The sequence below is a fragment of the Rhodnius prolixus genome, unplaced genomic scaffold (genome assembly GCF_049639745.1).
Source record: "Rhodnius prolixus isolate KJV_2025 unplaced genomic scaffold, Rpr scaffold_3, whole genome shotgun sequence".
Lineage (NCBI taxonomy): Eukaryota > Metazoa > Arthropoda > Insecta > Hemiptera > Reduviidae > Rhodnius > Rhodnius prolixus.
This window is the reverse complement of record NW_027411603.1, coordinates 48,426,405-48,447,801: the sequence shown is the minus strand read 5'-3', so window position 1 is coordinate 48,447,801 and position 21,397 is coordinate 48,426,405. Positions and strand designations below refer to the sequence as shown.

Here is a 21,397-nt window from a genome sequence, read left to right as displayed (position 1 = left end):
ACAACAAGAAGAAGAAGAACAAGAACATTTTTTGAAAAAGCGGTTTTTGCTCATTTTCGGCAACTTTTTTCTCGAAACCTATTAGATCTGGGTGGTTGCAAAAAAATTACAGTTATGAAGGAGGGTTTGGAGTAAGATTTAAAGAAAATTTGGGAATTTTATCTTTTATAGAAAAAGAGAAAAAAATTGTCAAAGTTGGGTGTTTTTCAACGTTACGCTTTTTCGTGCAGTTTTTGATGGTCAACCCTTATACAACTGTCCTACCGGGCAGTTTTAATAAATGGAGAGAATATTTTTAAAAGCAATAATAATGTACTAAATTATCATTATTGTTTTATTCATATAGTAATGTCCTACAAAAATGTAATAAGAAATATATTTGATAAGAAAAATATCATTTGAGGAGTATAAATATACAAAAATTAATATCATTAAAAGTATTATGGTAGAAAAATATCATTTGAGGAGTATAAATATACAAAAATTAAAATCATTAAAAGTATTATGGGATAAAAGTATCTCAAGCATCTAATCTTTACTTATTTAAGTTCACTATCTTAACGGGTGTCAACCCAGCAGAATTTTATCAGCGCAATATTAAATAAATATATGATTAAACATGGATTATTATTTATTATTATGATTTACTTTACCTTATCATGATAATTACAATTTTTTCTTTCTTTCCGTTTTTTAAAATTATAGTTCGCTTTTTATATTGGCAGTTTTATAAATAGGAAGATTTGACCACCACTCTTGTACATTTTGCTTAAGATTTTTTTTCACTGAGAAATTTTCCGCAATATGTAGATATTCATGACTAGAACTTCCTTCAGGCCATAAGGGGTCTCCACTAGGTGAGGGGTTTCTGTTAAATTAATGAATACGTAATTAAAATCATTGAATATTTTCATATTTTAATCATACGATTTACTTAAACAACTGAATACAGAAATTACTCAACTGATTTCTAGCAAAATTGGCCCACATCTTCACTAATATTCCTGAAAGTTGTTCATCTTTAGTTCTCCTCTTTGGAAAATTTTCTCTCCAGTTAAATAACAATAAAAGTTCATCTGCATGTGATACACCTGCAAAGATTATTCAAGTTAAATGTTTTATTGTTTACTGATAACTATTTGGGCTAGATGAATAGTTCTCGACCTGAGACGGAAACATTGTTTTTGTTAAGTTAGGACATTTGAAACAATGACTTGATAGATATAACTATTAATCGTCATTAATTAAAAATGATTACTGACATTGAATCAGATAATATTTGAGAATAACTATATAGATATAAACCAACAAGAGCATGGTATCAATAAATGAAACAGTAATATCTAACAACGCAACTTCAAGCCCAGGACATCCGAACAAATCTGTATGTGAGCAAATCATTTAAAGTGTAACGAAACATAAGCAAAACTCAATATACAAAAAAAAACATATATACGAAAGTCAAATGCAGGACCCAACACAACTGTAAATTGCAATATTTTTTAATTATTTTTGCCAAGCTTTCGACCTAAGGACCAGGTAACCTTCTATATTAATGCTGACTGAATCGCATTGAACATAGGTTTTGATTACATATTTAATTTGCATTTCAATATTCGTAACTTTTACATTTTAAACATAACATGATAATCGTTGTTCATAAACCGTATTCAAAGTGCAATTGAAATATGAAGACAAAATGAATGTGCTATACTAATTAGTCAGATAGATAACTTAGACCCTAAGTCAAAAGCTTGGCATTAAAAATGCTGAAATTGGCAAATTCCTTTTTCCTATCGGATGAAACTATCAGGCATAAAAAAAAGAACAGCACTCCTAGTGTAGAAGATTTACTGTTACAATTTTATATTTACCGAACATGCACCAATAATTAAACCAAATAAATAAATAACCACATAATCAAAACTCAATGAGGAAAGGCAGCAGCAACAGTCGCTAAGTAACCATAATAAAGAATAACCTTCCCATTCTTCTCAGGTGGTACACACATTTCCACATCTTATCACTCACTGACGAAACAATTCAAAATGCGATTATTTTTTTTAGGACCTATACCCAACAAACCAGAACTCAAAATAAGAAAATAAAAAAGTTAACAATGAGGCAATTAACATAAGTTCGGTTTTCCATCAGACACAGATCTCAGAAGAAGTCCAGGATCTAGGCGGAAGTTTTAGTCATCAGGTCTTCTATTACCTCTAACTACTCACTTCTTTTCATGATTTCGACTAACAACCATCGTTTGATCCTAACAGAATTAGAACTCATACGTCACAACATGTGAGAAATTAGGAACTTCTATGCGACATAGGAGGCGTTTTCTTAAACTCACAATATATACTAACCCAAATTCAGGTCTCCCCATTTATCTAGAAGACTGCTTCCTCCTCTATAATCGAAGAAATATTGATACAAAGGCCCTTTATGTCTTCTAACTCCTTCACACATAGGATAGATGAAAAAAGCGTCGGAGTAGAGCTATATAAAGTTAAATTACAAAAAAGAACTAATTAGACTAAATAATCATTAATAAGAACATTGTTAAAAGCTAATTATTACGAAATGCCACTAAATGAGACACTTTACTCACATCACAGAGTCCTTGTTGAGCAGATTCTATTGTGATGGGATTTGGAAAATATTTATTTTTTAGTATTTCCGCGGTTCTCTTCACTTTAGGACAGGTATTGTTAAGATATAGCATTCTAGGGAGAAATTCATCAATATTATCTATAAACTGTTTAGTCACAGATATATCTTGGGTTAAAAGTGCTGTAAAAAGAAATAATATTCAAAATGAACATAAATTTTTTCCTTCTTAATTCAAGGTTAACTAATTGCGTGTGTACATGCTGTTTTAATAAGTCCTTCATTTTTCACAACACCAGTGAGCCAAGGCTTATTGGTCTCTTTGTGCAAAGGATCAAATGGCATGAAAGCTCCTTCTGCTTCTGGCTCTTGGACTGGGCGAAAAACGACGACAGGATCAAAATCCCAAAACTAAAAGTCACAAATAGGCCACAAATACAAAAATATAAATAGAAGAATTAATCAATCAGTAATACTGAAGAAATACACACAAGAAAATCCAATTCAACGGTAATAAGCTCAGTGACATTAACTTCTTGCAGGCATGCCAACATTTCTTCATCGGATCTATCACCACAGCCGACTTTACGGGCAACTTCTTCTGCTAATGGTCTAGCCGTGCCTGGTGCACCAAATCCCCAGAACTGGTTTACTGCACCGCTTTCTGATATTACTCCGTTTACAAGATCTGAAAATGTTTCGGGTGAGTAATAATTTGTCGAAGTCCCTTAGTTATTTCAGTTATAGATCAATAAAACCAAACAGGTTATTAAAGGCAGAACGGAGTTAGTGCAGGGTAATAATAAGAAATACAATCACTTTTTGTTTTCATAACTAACTTTTTAGATTCAATTACTATTGTATATCATTTTCGAAATTTATTTTTTGTAAGAAAAATATTGTCATGACCCACCTTAACAAAATAAATTATCAAACAAATATAGTACCAAAGTATAATTTAAAAATTTTAATTCTATCTAAGTGTATTTTTTATAATCTTACAATTTTGATGTTTTTTTTTTTAATTTACTTCCGAACTATACTAAGGAAGTCAAATGTTGGCTGAATTCAATATTATAGTTCCACTTAGCCATTAATATTTAATCATCTGAGAAAACTTAACTAGCAGAATATAGTCACAATTCGAGTGGAATTCACAGCGCTGTATTCCTTTCATACTTGAGAATTTAATTTTTTTAGTAATAATGATTTAATTACCTTTACAAAGCGGAGACATGGACAGATAGTGTGTACTAACCCCTCCTGCACTCTCACCGAAAATGGTAATTTTGTTCGGATCACCACCAAAAGAATCTATGTTTTCATGAACCCATTTCAAAGCTAATGCTTGGTCTTTTAATCCAAAATTACCAGGCATAATAGAATTTTCCGTGCTAAGAAAACCTGGAAAAATAAAAAAAGCAATATCTACTTAGTCCAACTACTTAAAAAGAAATTGTGTAAGATACTTTTTAATATTAAAGTTACCTAGTGCAGCCAGTCTGTAATGTAAATTTACTATGACCACATTTTCATCCATAAAAAAATCTGCACTGTGTTTAGAACCAACATCTCCACATCTAAAACCTCCTCCATGCACGTAGACGAGCACAGGTAGATTTTCAGTTGGAGAAACCTTTTAAAAAAGAAAGTATGTATATTGAAAAGTAATTTCAGGGAATACTAAGTTCACCAGAAATCCGAAACTGTTTAAAAACACACAAAAAAAAAGATTGATGAAAAGATGGTTGCGTCCTCAGAGCTAGATATTACTGATTTAATCCGTATAGCACTTACGTTTTTTCTTATTTCTAACCATTTACTGATTTTTATCCATGATCAGAGATTGATTCATCAGTTTGATGTAGAGATTTGACTTATAGCCCTTCTTCTATCACTCACTATACTAGCTGACCCTCAGTAAGATTAGTTTGGACTTTTTCTCAACAAAGAAATCTTAATTGTAAAACATTTCACACATATATCGTATAGAGTGATTACTAGAGCTCATTCGTCAAAAATTTATGGATTCACCACGTAGAACTTGTTTCCTATGACTCATGCTGCCTTTGAAGCATCTGTAATTCAATTGGGATTCTTTTGGTTTGTGTGTGTACAAGCTTATCGTCATTTTTAATTCTTTTGATGCTTTTGTTTTTCTTAGCTGTTTCTCCTATTGGTTAATTCAAATTATAAATGAAAATTTAAATCACTTAAGTACCTTTATACGCAAAAATTAACTGGCCTTCTTCACAGAAAATTTGCGTAGAGCTCCATCGTCTGTTGTCAAACAGGTAACCTTCTAGATATGAGTTAACGGTATTAACATCTACGATAAACTTATCCTTTGAAATCAAGAGACGTCACACGGTTACGATAATTGACAACTTATCCTGGCTTAATCACCGAAAATACTCTTGCAATATACAATTAAATTTTAGCTACACACCTCCGGCGTATAAACGCTAAGGTACAAACAATCTTCTTGACCAATTGGTTTGTTTCTCATACTCGGTATGAAAGATGGTATTTGTATGCATTTTGGAAGATCCTCAGTGGCGTTCAACGTTCCCTGCCATGGTTCTGCTTTCACTGGATTCTAAACAAATTCCAATATCTAAAATTATTTTTATTTATTTAGTCGTTCATATTTTATTAATTTTACAGATCAGTTTAAGACAAAACAGAGCAAACAAACGTGACTAGCTCAAAATATATATTTTCCCACTCATATAAACAAAATTTAGCGACCGTTAAATGAGAATTAGTAGTATGTTAATCCAAAGAAGCATTAAAGAAATGTTGGATAATTAAAATTATGTTTCAAAATAATTCTTAGAAATCTATTTTATTATTACTTATATATTTGGCATGTGTTAGTTCAATGTTATTACAGTAAAATTGGTCTTCACTTTAGAAAGTAATGCTAATACTTCCTTATGTAAGTAAACATAATACAATTTATTACGTAAACGTACCTTAAATCTTAATTTTCCCAAGGGCGGCTTAGCGTACGGTAATTTTGTAAAAGCATGATAAATTTTACCATCTCTTGATTTTCTAACTTCCCCTTGTACGTTTCCGAGTTTAGTTTTAACTATTAATGAATAACCGCTTGCTAAAAGTATTAAGATGAATAGTAAACACAGACGCATGTTAAGTTATACTACTCACTTATGAAATCTTTCCCCTTCTGAGCCTGTTTAGCTTCTTGGTTGGCTATTTAAGCAGACTCGTTCCACTGGAACGAATCCAATGATGGAACGATTTGACTCAAATCCCTATTTTAAAAAAAGTGATTCCACCTACAAAATAAGGCAAATTAATAATAATAAAATATTTATTTACAAAACTTTACATGTGTACACGAAAATGAAATAATAAAGAAAATTGAGGTTTCAACCTTAGCGCCTATAAAAACTCATCAGATTAAAAGATTACAAAGAAGATTTAGGAAAAAATATTAATCAAAAAACCTTAGCTTGATATCGGCCTAAAATTAAAAAAAAAACACTATGACTTCGATTTTGAAAGTATCAAGTTTTCTTGATTTTTTTTTTTAAAGATGATTAACTTTTTTATGAAGATTATAAAATAAATAGCTTATCTGCATTAGTTCATGAAACCAAAAACGATAAGAAGTAGAAGGAGAAGAAGAGAAACAAAAAACTATTATTTGAAAAAGCCTTCACCATTCACATGTAATTTTGTTCAATGTAGTAGAAAATGTAATAGTATATAATTCCAATTTTTTCAGGCGGGCTTTAGTAACTATCAATTCTTCAGAGGCATCTAGCAAACATACTTAACAAGAAACTTCTCATATTAAACACTAAATAAATATAAGGAGTACATTGGGAATCGCTACCAGTACCACAATCATCATTTAATCAATGTATGTATATGTAAAATAATTATAAATGTAGCGTTGACATGCACTGTTAAATAAATGCTTTAAAGAACTTAAACTTTGTTTTTCTTAATTTAACAGTTACATTATTTGTATAAAAAATATAACTTTTATTTGGTTTAAAGGTTACCATCTTCCTAAGAAATTTAATATTTTGCTATAGGAATATACCGCTGAAGCGAGTACAGAATCTAATCATTAATCAGAATTAATATTCTGAGGAAAAGAGGTTTAATTTTGCCAAATAAAAGTTTTATTAGATTGAAAATTAAAACATTCATTATTCACATTAAAAGAGAAAGATTATTTATCAGAAAAAAAAAGTTATATGTTTATGTTGTGATATTTAGAACGTATGTAATTATAGATGAGACTACCTGAAAAACAGTCCCACACTGGAAGAATGGTAAGTAGATTTTCTTGACTTCTTTATACCTCATAATAGACTCGATGAGAATCACCTTATATAATCGGCAGACTGCTCGATGTAAAGAAGGACTAATAGAGAGAATCATTTCTAGATGAAAGCCAAGCATACTAAGCTGCAGTCTGACGGGGTCGGAAAGCACTGGATAAATATAGAAAGCTCCAGACTATAGTATCTATCACTGTGCTCATTTCACCAGGCTATGAAACCAAATTATAGTTCTTATTTCATGGCACTTGAATATACTACCTTGAATATTTCTAACTATATATACAGTAAATAGATTCTGCCAGTGTAGATGAAGTTTAACGAATTAAATCAACTTGAATACTACCAGTTTGCGAAAACTGGAACTAACAAAATAAAATTGCACTACAGTTATTATTGATTAATGAGATGTTGAAATTGGAGATCTAAAAAACTAAAGAAAGCGAAAAGGGAAAAATGAAGTATTTCATGCAGAGAAAGAGAGTGCTATAACACGTTCCACTTGGCGACCACAACGACCAAAACATACTTTCAGGCGTTCCACTTGGCGACCGCGGTCGTTGTGGTCGTGGCGAAAACGTCACTAATGACGTCACTATTTTCGCTCACGCGAAGCCCACAACGCCCCATCTATAGCGCTGGGTCGAAGTGGGCGTTCAGAAATATGGCGCAATTTTTAAAACAAAATATGGCGACCGAAAAAATTATCTCATCTAAATGAAAGTATTATTTCATGTAAATAATAGAATGTGTTTCTCGAAAGTCTACAAAAAATAAATAAATAAATAATTACTAGACTAAATTCTGTATCTCTATTTCATCACACGAAACTTGACCGACGACTCGTAAAAACATTTATCTAAAGCAAATAAATCCGTTGAAAACTGAATAACATTCTACTTGATCGTAACACCTTGTAATTATTATAAGCAAGAAAAAGTAATTGAATTGTAACAAGTGCTTGGTGGATATTAAAGTAAAAGTGAAATGGGCAAAGTGACAAAGATAAGCAAAATACCTTATTAAGCCGATACAAAAGGAAAGGTCTTGTTCACACAACACTTGCTCCAGCAAGTATGTACTTCTCATTCTACTCCTGCTTGAAGGCACTACTACCTTCTTCATTCTTGTAACGAAATAGTCCATTACCAGTGAAACGCAGAGCTAGTAACTTCTTATCAGTCCTATCTATGAAGCCATTTAATTTTTCATCTGAATTGCCGAAATCACCATCCTGTATAAACACCAAAGATTCGATATATTTCTCACCTTTTTCAAGCCCTAACATTGTCATCTTGTTATTTTTTCTTACACTGGCTATATTATACGAAGTATAACTATAGCAAAAACTTGAAACGATTCTCCCAAAATACATAAACAACTGTATGTAATATATTCATACGTTACTTAATATCATTAAATAAGGTTCCTTTTTATTAAATTGTTACAGATGGAAAATCTGGTAACAAGAATTCTTAATTAATTTTAATTTCAATAATTAAAACTGTCCGGTAGGACAGTTGTATAAGGGTTGATCGTCAAAAACTGCAAGAAAAAGCGTAACGTTGAAAAACACCCAACTTTGACAATTTTTTTCTCTTTTTCTATAAAAGATAAAATTCCCAAATTTTCTTTAAATTATAGGGCAAACCCTCCTTTATAACTGTAATTTTTTTGCAACAACCCAGATCTAATAGGTTTCGAGAAAAAAGTTGCCGAAAATGAGCAAAAACGGCTTTTTCAAAAAATGTTCTTGTTCTTGTTCCCCTTTACCTTCTTGTTACCTTTTTTGTAAACAACGTAGCGCCTAAACGCGCGAACCGATTTTCATGAATGAGGTGTCATTCGATTCGGAATTTTATGTAGATGTGCCTTTTGGGGGTCTCGACGCTGTATATCGAATGAGAGAGGAGTTAGCCCCCTTAATGTAAGGCCCCCTCCAAAATTATTATTACTAATTACTCTGTAAATCTTGGCCCGATTTTGAAAAAATTTGGTAGGATGATAGAGTTAGGGCTCCCCTACGTAACATTAAAGCGGCGATCAGCTCTTACACTTGTTAAGGGAAAGTATAGCAATCGTTTCAAATTATCGACACGTGAACCGATTTTCATGAATGAAGTGTCATTCGAATCGAAATTTTGTACATATTTGCACTTTTAAAGTCTCGACGCTGTGCCTCTTAAGGAGGGGAGTTTGCCCCACCCAAGTAAGGCCCTTTCTAAAACTATTATTACCAACATTTCTATAACGCTCAGTCCGATTTAGATAAAATTTAGCTCGAATAAGTGGTTAAAGCTCCACGTTGCTGTGAAGTGCTATCATGCTCTTGCACCTACTAAGAGGAAGTACTGCAATCATTTAAATTATCAATGAGTGAACCTATTTAAATCAATGAATTGTCGTTCGATTAAAAAATCTTTGCCTCTTTGCCTAAAAGTCTGCTATGGCAGTTTATTTTTCTTACTCCTCTTAAAAGGAAGTACTGTGAAATCGCAGTTTAATTTTGCTATTTACGTACAAATACCTTCCTATGTTATTCAAAACGCTTTTTCCAAAAAAAATTGTAATTGAGGCTGGTTTGGGGGACCGCAACTATAATAATTCTTTAAAAAGATCACTCCAGTGGTAGTTACGGTTCCGACTTAACACCTCATCAGGTTATAATGATAGAAATGCTTATTCCAAATTAAAAAAAAAATCTGTAAAGCAGACATGTAATTTTGCAAAATAGACAAAAAGGAAAATCCATCCAAAAGGTACAAAAATCTCTTTAACAAAAACTTACAGTTTAAAATGTTAAGTATAAGGGTTGATTAAACGCCAAAAGGTACACAAATCAGCAAGCACCCAACATTTCATTAATATTTAAGTAATTTTACTGCAATAATATTCATTAATATTTTTTAGAATTTATTAGATGTCACAGACCCTTATGCTGGCCACTTCATTTATAATATTTATTTGTTATATTTATGATAAATTACATACACGTACATGCATGTTAAAGTAGAAAAAGGCAAAGTTAGAGTCGGTTACTGTCTTGAATTCGTCTTACCAAAATATTCGTGAGCACAAATAACACACAGTTTACAACAAGTAGATTATTCAACCCAGATAATTATTACCTATTATTATAAACGTTTGACTACTTCATAAAATAACAATTACTTTAATCGAAGAAAGAACTTAAACCGACGATTTTTATTTAAAAATAAAAATAAATAAATTAAATAAATAAAATCATTGATGTATGTTGATGTAAGCATTTTTTAAAAAAGGTTTTGAATTTTTTAGCCTCATAATTTTTTTTTTAATTTTTTATAACGTTTTTCTTTTTAACCTGTAATTAACAGTTTGATTATTATAAATAACTAGATATTACAGTCAATCTACAGGGCTACTTGAACATATATTTTGTAGACGAAAATGGCCAGCATAAGGGTCTGTGACATCTAATAAATTCTAAAAAATATTAATGAATATTATTGCAGTAAAATTACTTAAATATTAATGAAATGTTGGGTGCTTGCTGATTTGTGTACCTTTTGGCGTTTAATCAACCCTTATACTTAACATTTTAAACTGTAAGTTTTTGTTAAAGAGTTCAATTGGGGACAAATGTATACATAAAAATAGAATATGAATACAAAGAAATACGTCTTTGGTAAGATAAGCAAGTGAAATTGTACTTCGGCCTGTTTATGAAGAAGCGAACAAAAGGGGATAAACAGAGCGGCGCGTATGCGAGGAGCCAGAGCTCGACTGTGAGCAGTAAGTGACGGATAGCTCTGTTATAAGGTGACTTCCTTTTCTTCGGCTTGGCCGGATGCACCTACAATTTTCATACAGAAATTGGAAAGTCCGTGTGAGGGGTTGAAGTTACCAGTGTTGGTGAACATTTTTTTTCTGTAACATTTCCCAGTGTGGGGATTGCCCTTCACGTAATTTACTACAGAAAAGGAAGTAGAGAGTGCTGCAGTGGACTACGGAACAAGCGCCGGAAAAGCGAAAATACAATTTCACCCACGCAAAAAAATCAAAGTAAGACCCAGGCCTGGGGTAAGTGGAGTATTTCTTTTGTATATAGTTATGTATATAGTTTTCACGGGTTTTTTTCCTAATTATATTTTATAGTATTAAGGTTTTCAACAGTGTAATTTTTTATTTTTTTTGTAACCCTATGAGGATAATTTTATTGGTTTAGTATAAGAAATAGTACAGTGATAAGGAAGCTTCCGCCTTCGTCTTTTCTTTCCCTAAACAAGGGTTTTTGTTATTTTGTTCCTTCTGTAAATACAGCTATCACTTGATTTAATATATCGTATACTTGTGCTAAGTACCGTAAGGGTAAATAATATTGTATCAGAAGATATACATTTGCCACCCAATAATCTTCTTTTTTTTTTTTTACAAACTTCTTTTTCAATATACATTGTTGTCTCCAAATTGCCTTCGTCTTTTTCTTTTTATCCCAGAACTCCCTCCCTCCACCCTATTTTATTTTTAGTTGCAGGCCTAAAAACTATTATTATGTTCCCGTAGGTTTCGCTGTTTCCTGCGGAACTAACTTAAAACAGCGTGGCGCCCTGAATGCATTTTCTTTTATTCTTTTTTTATTTTCTCTCCTTTACTTATTGCATTTTATTTTATTGTTTTCTTCTTCATCTCAACCCCCCCCCCCCTTCACCATTGAAGTGACGCTGGGCCTAAATGGTAGCGTAACAAAATCTCAGAGGAAGAATAACAAACAAGATTTCAACCTGACTATTCTACGCGGGCCATACTTCACTTACTGAGCAGACTGAGTAAGGGAGGTTACGTGATGTTATCCAAAATATTAATAAATACTCAAACATTTGTAAAAATTATGAATAAAAATAATTGAAATCTAGTACATGTTAAAAAAAAATATTTTTTCTTTTAATTCTATGCGACTAATATTTTAGAACTGAGAAGTTGGAAATGTATTTTATAGGAGGGAGGCGCGAGAATTTAAGTTTAAAACACGGACATTGTTGCATTTTCACTGCAAAATAATTATTGTTACGTAAAATATGAATGAAAGGTGGAATATTTCTCGTAATTTAACTAGAATACTTATGTTTCCGTAATTGACAGTTAGTTTTAAGACCAAGGGTAGATTATGTAAGCTAGATCAATCAATTTTGGGAAACAAGAAAGAAAAACCATTGGAATAAGTGAATCAGTAGTCTACCTGGGGACAAAATCTCCTATATCCAATGGTATTTACTAGTTGTGTTTCGAAACTGATCGACCCATTGTGCACAATCATTAGCTCTAGCCTTAATATTAACTATTAAATACAGGAGCAGAATAATTTCTGTAGCATTGTCTTATTATTAATTATCGCATACAGAAATCACGAACCTCAGTGAAATCGGTATGAAAGTTCCATTTTTGCAATTGTTTTTACTTTCTTTTTTTCAAAAATGATAGACTTTACAATTACAATCTAGCATTGGTCTTAACACTAACTATCAAATAACCAAAATTAGACGACAATTTTGACTTTTTCTATAGCTTTTTACCTCATTCTCTTAAAAAAAGATCGTACCTACATGTACATTTTACCATAGTGAAAGCAGAAGATTTCTACTTTTGCCAATGGTTTTTGCTTCTTGATTTTCAATATAGATCGATCCAACATAAACTGTAGGATTGCCTTTAATATTAACTATCAAATGCGGATACAGCAGCATTACAGTGAAATTAACAGTCTATTTCCATTTTTTCCAATGGTTTCTGCCCGTTGTTTTTCAAAACACATCAATCCAAAATGTACCAACTTGAATTGACCTTATTATTAACAATCATAACAGAAACAGGAGTATTCTGGCGAAATTAGGCAAGAACTTCAACTTTTTCCAATCTTTTTTACTTCTTACTGTTGAAAAAAAAAAAAAAAAAAAAAAAAAAAACCTATCTAAATTCACATTCATACTTCTGCTTTAATATTAACTCTCAATTACGAAACAGGAGTTTTCATGTAAAGTTAAAAGACGATTTCTACATTTTCCAATGGTTTTCAATTGTATTTCAAAATAGATTGACCCAACATGTACAATCTAGCATTGCCTTTAGTATTAATTATCTAATGCAGAAACAACAGCATTCCAGTGAAAAAGTAAAAAAGTTTATAAATTATTTTTAAATAATAAAAAAAATAGTTAATTAAATATTTGTATTTATTTTTCATTTTAATCTTTTTAATAATAAGAAATTAAAAACAATGAAAAAAATACGAAAAAAGAATTGTTAAAAAAGGCCTCCAAAGTCTTGAAAGAGAATCTTTAATCGTGAAAATAGTGATTGTTCTGCTACCTGGAAGTGACAGCACGTACTGCATGCAGTTCATTCGTTATTAACTCTATAGTTTTATTAATTATTAGGTAGCTCGAGGTTTTTTTAATTAGAAAATATTAAACTTTCAATATGAAAGATATTGACGTAGCTAGTATATAGGTTTTACTTTAGGGCTTACCATGAACAATTTCAACACAAGATTAATATCTTACCACTAATGTAGTATTACAGGCAATGAAGATTTTGCAAAAATAATAACTTAAAAGAGAAACTTATCGCATAGATTCGTGGAAATTCGTCTCGTATAAGAGTAGGTAATAGGTTAAGTAGTTTTTACGGATTTTCTTAAAAACAGCTTCAAAGATTTTGTTCAAACTTTGTGTACTTTTTATTTAAGCCGTATTACATAAATTTTACTGAAAACCGTTCTCTGAAAACTTATTTTGAGACCACTTTTGGAGTACAACTTCAGCCCTAGGTCACACTCGTAAACTAGTATTTAAATAAAATTTTAAGTTTTACCACTAATTTATTATTAAACTTTACCTATTATTTAATTTAAATTCCAAATACGAAGAAAATCTATCGAGCAGATTTTCAAGAATTAGCCAAAGAAGGTCAGAAGTACAGGTGCTCATTTTCGCCTTAAAAAACTATTTCTAATGGAAAATAAACTTTTTAACTACTTATTTCAACTTGATAATTTAATATTCTTTCATTTTTTAAAAGAAAAGAATTAGTATTATTAATTTTTAACTGGAACTACTTTTTGTATTCTTCCGCAAAACCTTGTGCTTTTGAGTGACGTCATAAAGTAGTCCCAAATTATTTATTTTAAAAAAGACTTTAAAACTATTAATAGTGTGAGAAAATCATTTCTTTTATCTAAATTAACTTGTTATTAATCCATTTTAAACTGAATTATGCTTAAATTTAATTTTATAAAAAATCCAAGTTCAAATATGGCGACTAACTGATTTTTGCAGTCAGTTGCCACTGGGCTCCCGACCAGTGAACATCTATGCAGTTCACGTAAGTAAGATTTAATTATTTATTTAATTTAATTCAATCAAATTTTTATTAAAATTAATAAAGTGACACAAATATATTAAATTTAAAGAGTTTTAGATATTTTTTTACTAAAAAATTAAAAGAATTGAATTAGCACGTGGTCTACCAATGAATCTTGCATGCCTGAACAAGCAATAATTCTTATTTCTTTAATTTTTCTATTTCACTTAATTAATTTTTACATTTTAACATGAAATTAATTTTCGGTATTATTTTTAATATTTTTTAACTAAAAAATTTAAAAAAGTGAATTACCACGTGGTCGACCAATGAATCTTGCATGCCTGGACAAGCAATGATTCGTATTTTTTTATTATATTTCTATTTCACTTTATTAATTTTTACATTTTAACATGAAATTAATTTTGGTTATTATTTTAAATATAATTTTTAATAAAAAATTAAACAATTTAGCATGTGGTCGTCCAACGAATCTTGCATGCTTGGACAAGCAATGATTCTTATTGCTTTAATTATTTTTCTATTTCACTTTATTAATTTTTACATATTGAATTTAAATTTATGTTTATTGTAATTTTAAATTTATTTATTTATTTGAAGTAACTTGACTCTTGAAAAAGCTTTAGACCTTGGAAGATGCTTAAATTTAATTTTATAAAAAATCCAAGTTCAAATATGGCGACTAACAGATTTTTGCAGTCATTTGCCATTGGGCTCCCGACCAGTGAACATCTACTATGCTGTTCACGTAAGTAAGATTTAATTATTTATTTAATTAAATTCAATCAAATTTTTATTAAATTTAATAACAAATATATTAAATTTACGGAGTTTTAGATATTTTTTTACTAAAAAATTAAAAGAATTGAATTAGCACGTGGTCGACCAATGAATCTTGCATGCCTGGACAAGCAATAATTCGAATTTCTTTAATTATTTTTCTATTTCACTTAATTAAATTTTACATTTTAACATAAAATTAATTTTCGGTATTATTTTAAAAAAATTTTAACTAAAAAATTTAAAAAAGTGAATTAGCACGTGGTCGACCAATGAATCTTGCATGCCTAGACAAGCAATAATTCTTATTTCTTTAATTATTTTTCTATTTCACTTAATTAAATTTTACATTTTAACATAAAATTAATTTTCGGAATTATTTTAAATATTTTTTAACTAAAAAATTAAAAGAATTGAATTAGCACGTGGTCGACCAATGAATCTTGCATGCCTGGACAAGCAATAATTCGAATTTCTTTAATTATTTTTCTATTTCACTTAATTAAATTTTACATTTTAACATAAAATTAATTTTCGGAATTATTTTAAATATTTTTTAACTAAAAAATTTAAAAAAGTGAATTAGCACGTGGTCGACCAATGAATCTTGCATGCCTAGACAAGCAATGATTCGTATTTCTTTAATTATATTTCTATTTTTCATTATTAACTTTTATATTTTGAATTTAAATTTATGTTTATTCTAATTTTAAATTTATTTATTTATTTTTTTGTTGTAACTTAACTCTTGAAATAGCTTCAGACCTTGGGACATTTCTTAACACTTTTCTAAAACAATCAATAGTCCGAATTGTGAAGTATGTCATCCCGAACCGTCTTTACCAACCTTGAACAGAATAAGCAGGGGTTTAGCAAATTTTGGAAAAAAAATAAGTAACAATATTTATTATTTTATTCAATAAGAACACTGCAAATTAAAATTTTATAATAGAAATTCAAATAGTTTAAAATAAAATTAATTAATGAAATCAATTAAGGATTCAAATGAAATATGCTACAATCTACAATTGATTGGATTTTGAAATAATTTTAAAGCGCACAATAAGAAAGGCAACCTTCACTTTGGAGTTAAGCATTGAACAAAAAGAAAGATATAAATATCTTTGATTTAAAATACACTAAGTGACTTTATATGATTCTTATGAGTAATGGGCTAGTCAATTACTTCATTAAAAAAATTTTAAGCTATGGAAAGATCCATCAATTTCTATTTAAAACAATTGGAGGGCATTTCATTTCCCTAAAAAGATTTCTTATGTTCTTAAATATAATATACTAGACTGAAGGAAATTAAAATATTATTCAAGGTTCATGAGAAATTTTATTATAACAAGTATTCCATTACACGTCAATACAGCAAATCTTAAAACTTTCTCAATTATTGAAAACAATATCTAGATTTTAAGATTGTACAATGCATTAATAAGGAAACATAATCCTAAACCTCATAGTTATTGCGATAATCGGTAGGTAATTTTTGGGGAGCGAAATCTGATCTCTACCTCCTCGAGGTGCTCCCTGGGCAACTACTCCCGGGAGTAGGCTAACAGAGACAGTACACGATTCAAAGCTAAATGTAGCTTCAATTAACGCTTACTCTTAAAACTTTTCTAGTATAATATTTCGCTTCAAGATTAATTATAATTCCACTTATTTTACATTTTCATTTTCAATTAATATGGTGTAACTAATAGCATGATAATAATGCATGAAAAAATTAAATCATTTAACTAATTGCATGTTCACTCCTCACCTAAATGAATACTTGGAATTATAATCATTTAAAACATTTTAGTGGCCACTAACAATGTTTTTACTCGGTATTTTAAGACTAAATGTGAATCAAATATTAATTATAGTGTTAGATTTATCTCGGATACACATCTTGCACAACACTTCGTGACAAAAAACACTGGCTCCGATTTTATACATTACACGTTTCATTGTTTTAAAATCTTTTGTTTCTTGGTTGATTTCTTTAATTTCAGGCTGGGGTTTCAGTTGTTAATCGTCTTCTTGTTGATTCTTAAATTTCATTTTCTTTGAAGACTTTGTTTTCTTCAAGTCTGTATCTTTTTGTAATCCCACTTACCCACCAGTCCGATCAGAAGAAACTATATCTTAGGAATTTTAATGGATGGCTAAAATATCTAGTTTGTAACTTAGGTTAAACTTAGTTGTAAGTTGGGAAGTATGCCCCTGCCATATCAGAAAAACCCATATCTTAGGAATTTCAATGGATGCCTGATGTAATTAGTTTATAAGTTAAGTTAAGCTTAGTTGTAAGTTGGGCAAGTGTGCCCCTGCCATATAAGAAGAAACCATATCAAAGGAATTTCAATTGATGACTAAGTTATCTATTTTATAAGTTAGGTTAAGCTTAGTTGTAAGTTGGGCAAGTGAGCCCCTGCCATATAGGAAGAAAACATATCTTAGGAATTTCAAAGGATGCCTGATGTAATTAGTTTATAAGTTAGGTTAAGCTTAGTTTTTAAGTTGAGCAAGTGTTCCCCTGCCATATAAGAAGAAACCATATCATCGGAATTTCAAAGGATGGCTAAAGTATCTAGTTTATAAGTTAGGTTAAGCTTAGTTGTAAGTTGAGCAAGTGAGCCCCAGCCATATAAGAAGAAACCATATCTTAGGAATTTCAAAGGATGGCTAAAGTATATAGTTTATATGTTAGGTTAAGCTTAGTTGTAAGTTGGGCAAGTGAGCCCCAGCCATATAAGAAGGAACCATATCAAAGGAATTTCAATTGATGACTAAATTATCTAGTTTGTAAGTTAGGTTAAGCTTAGTTGTAAGTTGGGCAAGTGTGCACCTGCCATACAAGAAGAAACTATCTTAGGAATTTTAAAGGATGGCTAAAGTATCTAGTTCATAAGTTAGGTTAAGCTTAGTTGTAAGTTGGGCAAGTGAGCCCCTGCCATATAAGAAGAAACCATATCTTAGGAATTTCAAAGGATGGCTAAAGTATATAGTTTATATGTTAGGTTAAGCTTAGTTGTAAGTTGGGCAAGTGTGCCCCTGCCATACAAGAAGAAACTATCTTAGGAAATTCAAAGGATCGCTAAAGTATCTAGTTTATAAGTTAGGTTAAGCTTAGTTGTAAGTTGGGCAAGTGAGCCCCAGCCATATAAGAAGAAACCATATCAAAGGAATTTCAATTGATGACTAAATTATCTAGTTTGTAAGTTAGGTTAAGCTTAGTTGTAAGTTGGGCAAGTGTGCACCTGCCATACAAGAAGAAACTATCTTAGGAATTTTAAAGGATGGCTAAAGTATCTAGTTTATAAGATAGGTTAAGCTTAGTTGTAAGTTGGGCAAGTGTGCCCCTGCCATACAAGAAGAAACTATCTTAGGAAATTCAAAGGATCGCTAAAGTATCTAGTTTATAAGTTAGGTTAAGCTTAGTTGTAAGTTTGGCAAGTGAGCCCCTGCCATATAAGAAGAAACCATATCTTAGGAATTTCAAAGGATGGCTAAAGTATATAGTTTATATGTTAGGTTAAGCTTAGTTGTAAGTTGGGCAAGTGTGCCCCTGCCATACAAGAAGAAACCATGTCTTCGGAAATTCAATGGATGACTAAATTATCTAGTTTGTAAGTTAGGTTAAGCTTAGTTGTAAGTTGGGCAAGTGAGCCCCTGCCATGTAGGAAGAAAACATATCTTAGGAATTTCAATGGATAGCTAAATATCTAGTTTATAAGTTAGGTTAAGCTTGTACATTGTATTTAAAAAAAAGGAAAAAAAGATATCTTTTACTATTTTTCTCCCTAATCTTCTTGATATTAGACACCAATATGACGTTAAATTTTATGACCAACGGCAAAGCCGCTATGATATGGAAGCCAAAAATGGTTAATACGAATTAAATACACTATCTAGTTTGTAAGTTAGGTTAAGCTTAGTTGTAAGTTGGGCTAGAGAGTCCCTGCAGTATAAGAAGAAAACATTTCTTAGGAATTACAATGGATGGCTAAATTATCTAGTTTGTAAGTTAGATTAAGATTAGTTGTAAGTTGGGCATGTGTGCCCCGGCCATATAAGAAGAAACCATATCTTCGGACTTTCAAAGGATGGCTAAAGTATCTAGTTTATAAGTTAGGTTAAGCTTTGTTGTAAGTAGGGCAAGTGTGCACCTGCCATACAAGAAGAAACTATCTTAGGAATTTCAAAGGATGGCTAAAGTATCTAGTTTATAAGTTAGGTTAAGCTTAGTTGTAAGTTTGGCAAGTGAGCCCCTGCCATATAAGAAGAAACCATATCTTAGGAATTTCAAAAGATGGCTAAAGTATATAGTTTATATGTTAGGTTAAGCTTAGTTGTAAGTTGGGCAAGTGAGCCCCAGCCATATAAGAAGGAACCATATCAAAGGAATTTCAATTGATGACTAAATTATCTAGTTTGTAAGTTAGGTTAAGCTTAGTTGTAAGTTGGGCAAGTGTGCACCTGCCATACAAGAAGAAACTATCTTAGGAATTTTAAAGGATGGCTAAAGTATCTAGTTTATAAGATAGATTAAGCTTAGTTGTAAGTTGGGCAAGTGTGCCCCTGCCATACAAGAAGAAACTATCTTAGGAAATTCAAAGGATCGCTAAAGTATCTAGTTTATAAGTTAGGTTAAGCTTAGTTGTAAGTTGGGCAAGTGAGCCCCTGCCATATAAGAAGAAACCATATCTTAGGAATTTCAAAGGATGGCTAAAGTATATAGTTTATATGTTAGGTTAAGCTTAGTTGTAAGTTGGGCAAGTGTGCCCCTGCCATACAAGAAGACTCTATCTTAGGAAATTCAAAGGATCGCTAAAGTATCTAGTTTATAAGTTAGGTTAAGCTTAGTTGTAAGTTGGGCAAGTGAGCCCCAGCCATATAAGAAGAAACCATATCAAAGGAATTTCAATTGATGACTAAATTATCTAGTTTGTAAGTTAGGTTAAGCTTAGTTGTAAGTTGGGCAAGTGTGCACCTGCCATACAAGAAGAAACTATCTTAGGAATTTTAAAGGATGGCTAAAGTATCTAGTTTATAAGATAGGTTAAGCTTAGTTGTAAGTTGGGCAAGTGTGCCCCTGCCATACAAGAAGAAACTATCTTAGGAAATTCAAAGGATCGCTAAAGTATCTAGTTTATAAGTTAGGTTAAGCTTAGTTGTAAGTTTGGCAAGTGAGCCCCTGCCATATAAGAAGAAACCATATCTTAGGAATTTCAATGGATGGCTAAAGTATATAGTTTATATGTTAGGTTAAGCTTAGTTGTAAGTTGGGCAAGTGTGCCCCTGCCATACAAAAAGAAACCATGTCTTCGGAAATTCAATGGATGACTAAATTATCTAGTTTGTAAGTTAGGTTAAGCTTAGTTGTAAGTTGGGCAAGTGAGCCCCTGCCATGTAGGAAGAAAACATATCTTAGGAATTTCAATGGATAGCTAAATATCTAGTTTATAAGTTAGGTTAAGCTTGTACATTGTATTTAAAAAAAAGGAAAAAAAGATATCTTTTACTATTTTTCTCCCTAATCTTCTTGATATTAGACACCAATATGACGTTAAATTTTATGACCAACGGCAAAGCCGCTATGATATGGAAGCCAAAAATGGTTAATACGAATTAAATACACTATCTAGTTTGTAAGTTAGGTTAAGCTTAGTTGTAAGTTGGGCTAGAGAGTCCCTGCTATATAAGAAGAAAACATTTCTTAAGAATTACAATGGATGGCTAAATTATCTAGTTTGTAAGTTAGATTAAGATTAGTTGTAAGTTGGGCATGTGTGCCCCGGCCATATAAGAAGAAACCATATCTTCGGACTTTCAAAGGATGGCTAAAGTATCTAGTTTATAAGTTAGGTTAAGCTTTGTTGTAAGTAGGGCAAGTGTGCACCTGCCATACAAGAAGAAACTATCTTAGGAATTTCAAAGGATGGCTAAAGTATCTAGTTTATAAGTTAGGTTAAGCTTAGTTGTAAGTTTGGCAAGTGAGCCCCTGCCATATAAGAAGAAACCATATCTTAGGAATTTCAAAGGATGGCTAAAGTATATAGTTTATATGTTAGGTTAAGCTTAGTTGTAAGTTGGGCAAGTGAGCCCCAGCCATATAAGAAGGAACCATATCAAAGGAATTTCAATTGATGACTAAATTATCTAGTTTGTAAGTTAGGTTAAGCTTAGTTGTAAGTTGGGCAAGTGTGCACCTGCCATACAAGAAGAAACTATCTTAGGAATTTTAAAGGATGGCTAAAGTATCTAGTTTATAAGATAGATTAAGCTTAGTTGTAAGTTGGGCAAGTGTGCCCCTGCCATACAAG

The 21,397-nt window shown here is 31.1% G+C and overlaps 1 protein-coding gene across 3 annotated transcripts in view; it reads right to left on the bottom strand.

The window, feature by feature from the left end:
* Window positions 1–316: 316 nt before the first annotated feature.
* LOC141453264 (juvenile hormone esterase-like) overlaps window positions 317–21,397 on the bottom strand; it is a 41,797-nt gene continuing 20,716 nt past the window's right edge. The window contains exons 1-12 of one of the 3 annotated variants that reach the window (XM_074126255.1): window positions 7,954–8,175; window positions 6,898–7,147; window positions 5,589–5,915; window positions 5,060–5,209; window positions 4,099–4,246; window positions 3,829–4,014; window positions 3,102–3,298; window positions 2,871–3,021; window positions 2,612–2,793; window positions 2,367–2,499; window positions 965–1,091; window positions 317–868 (exon numbers count right to left, since the gene is read on the bottom strand). In XM_074126255.1, the coding sequence (XP_073982356.1) occupies window positions 700–868; window positions 965–1,091; window positions 2,367–2,499; window positions 2,612–2,793; window positions 2,871–3,021; window positions 3,102–3,298; window positions 3,829–4,014; window positions 4,099–4,246; window positions 5,060–5,209; window positions 5,589–5,765 (1,620 nt within the window). In that variant the 5' untranslated portion in view covers window positions 5,766–5,915; window positions 6,898–7,147; window positions 7,954–8,175 and the 3' untranslated portion in view covers window positions 317–699. Of the gene's footprint in view, window positions 869–964; window positions 1,092–2,366; window positions 2,500–2,611; window positions 2,794–2,870; window positions 3,022–3,101; window positions 3,299–3,828; window positions 4,015–4,098; window positions 4,247–5,059; window positions 5,210–5,588; window positions 5,916–6,897; window positions 7,148–7,953; window positions 8,176–21,397 lie in introns of those variants that run through there. The other 2 variants (XM_074126254.1, XM_074126256.1) reach the window with 2 other exon arrangements.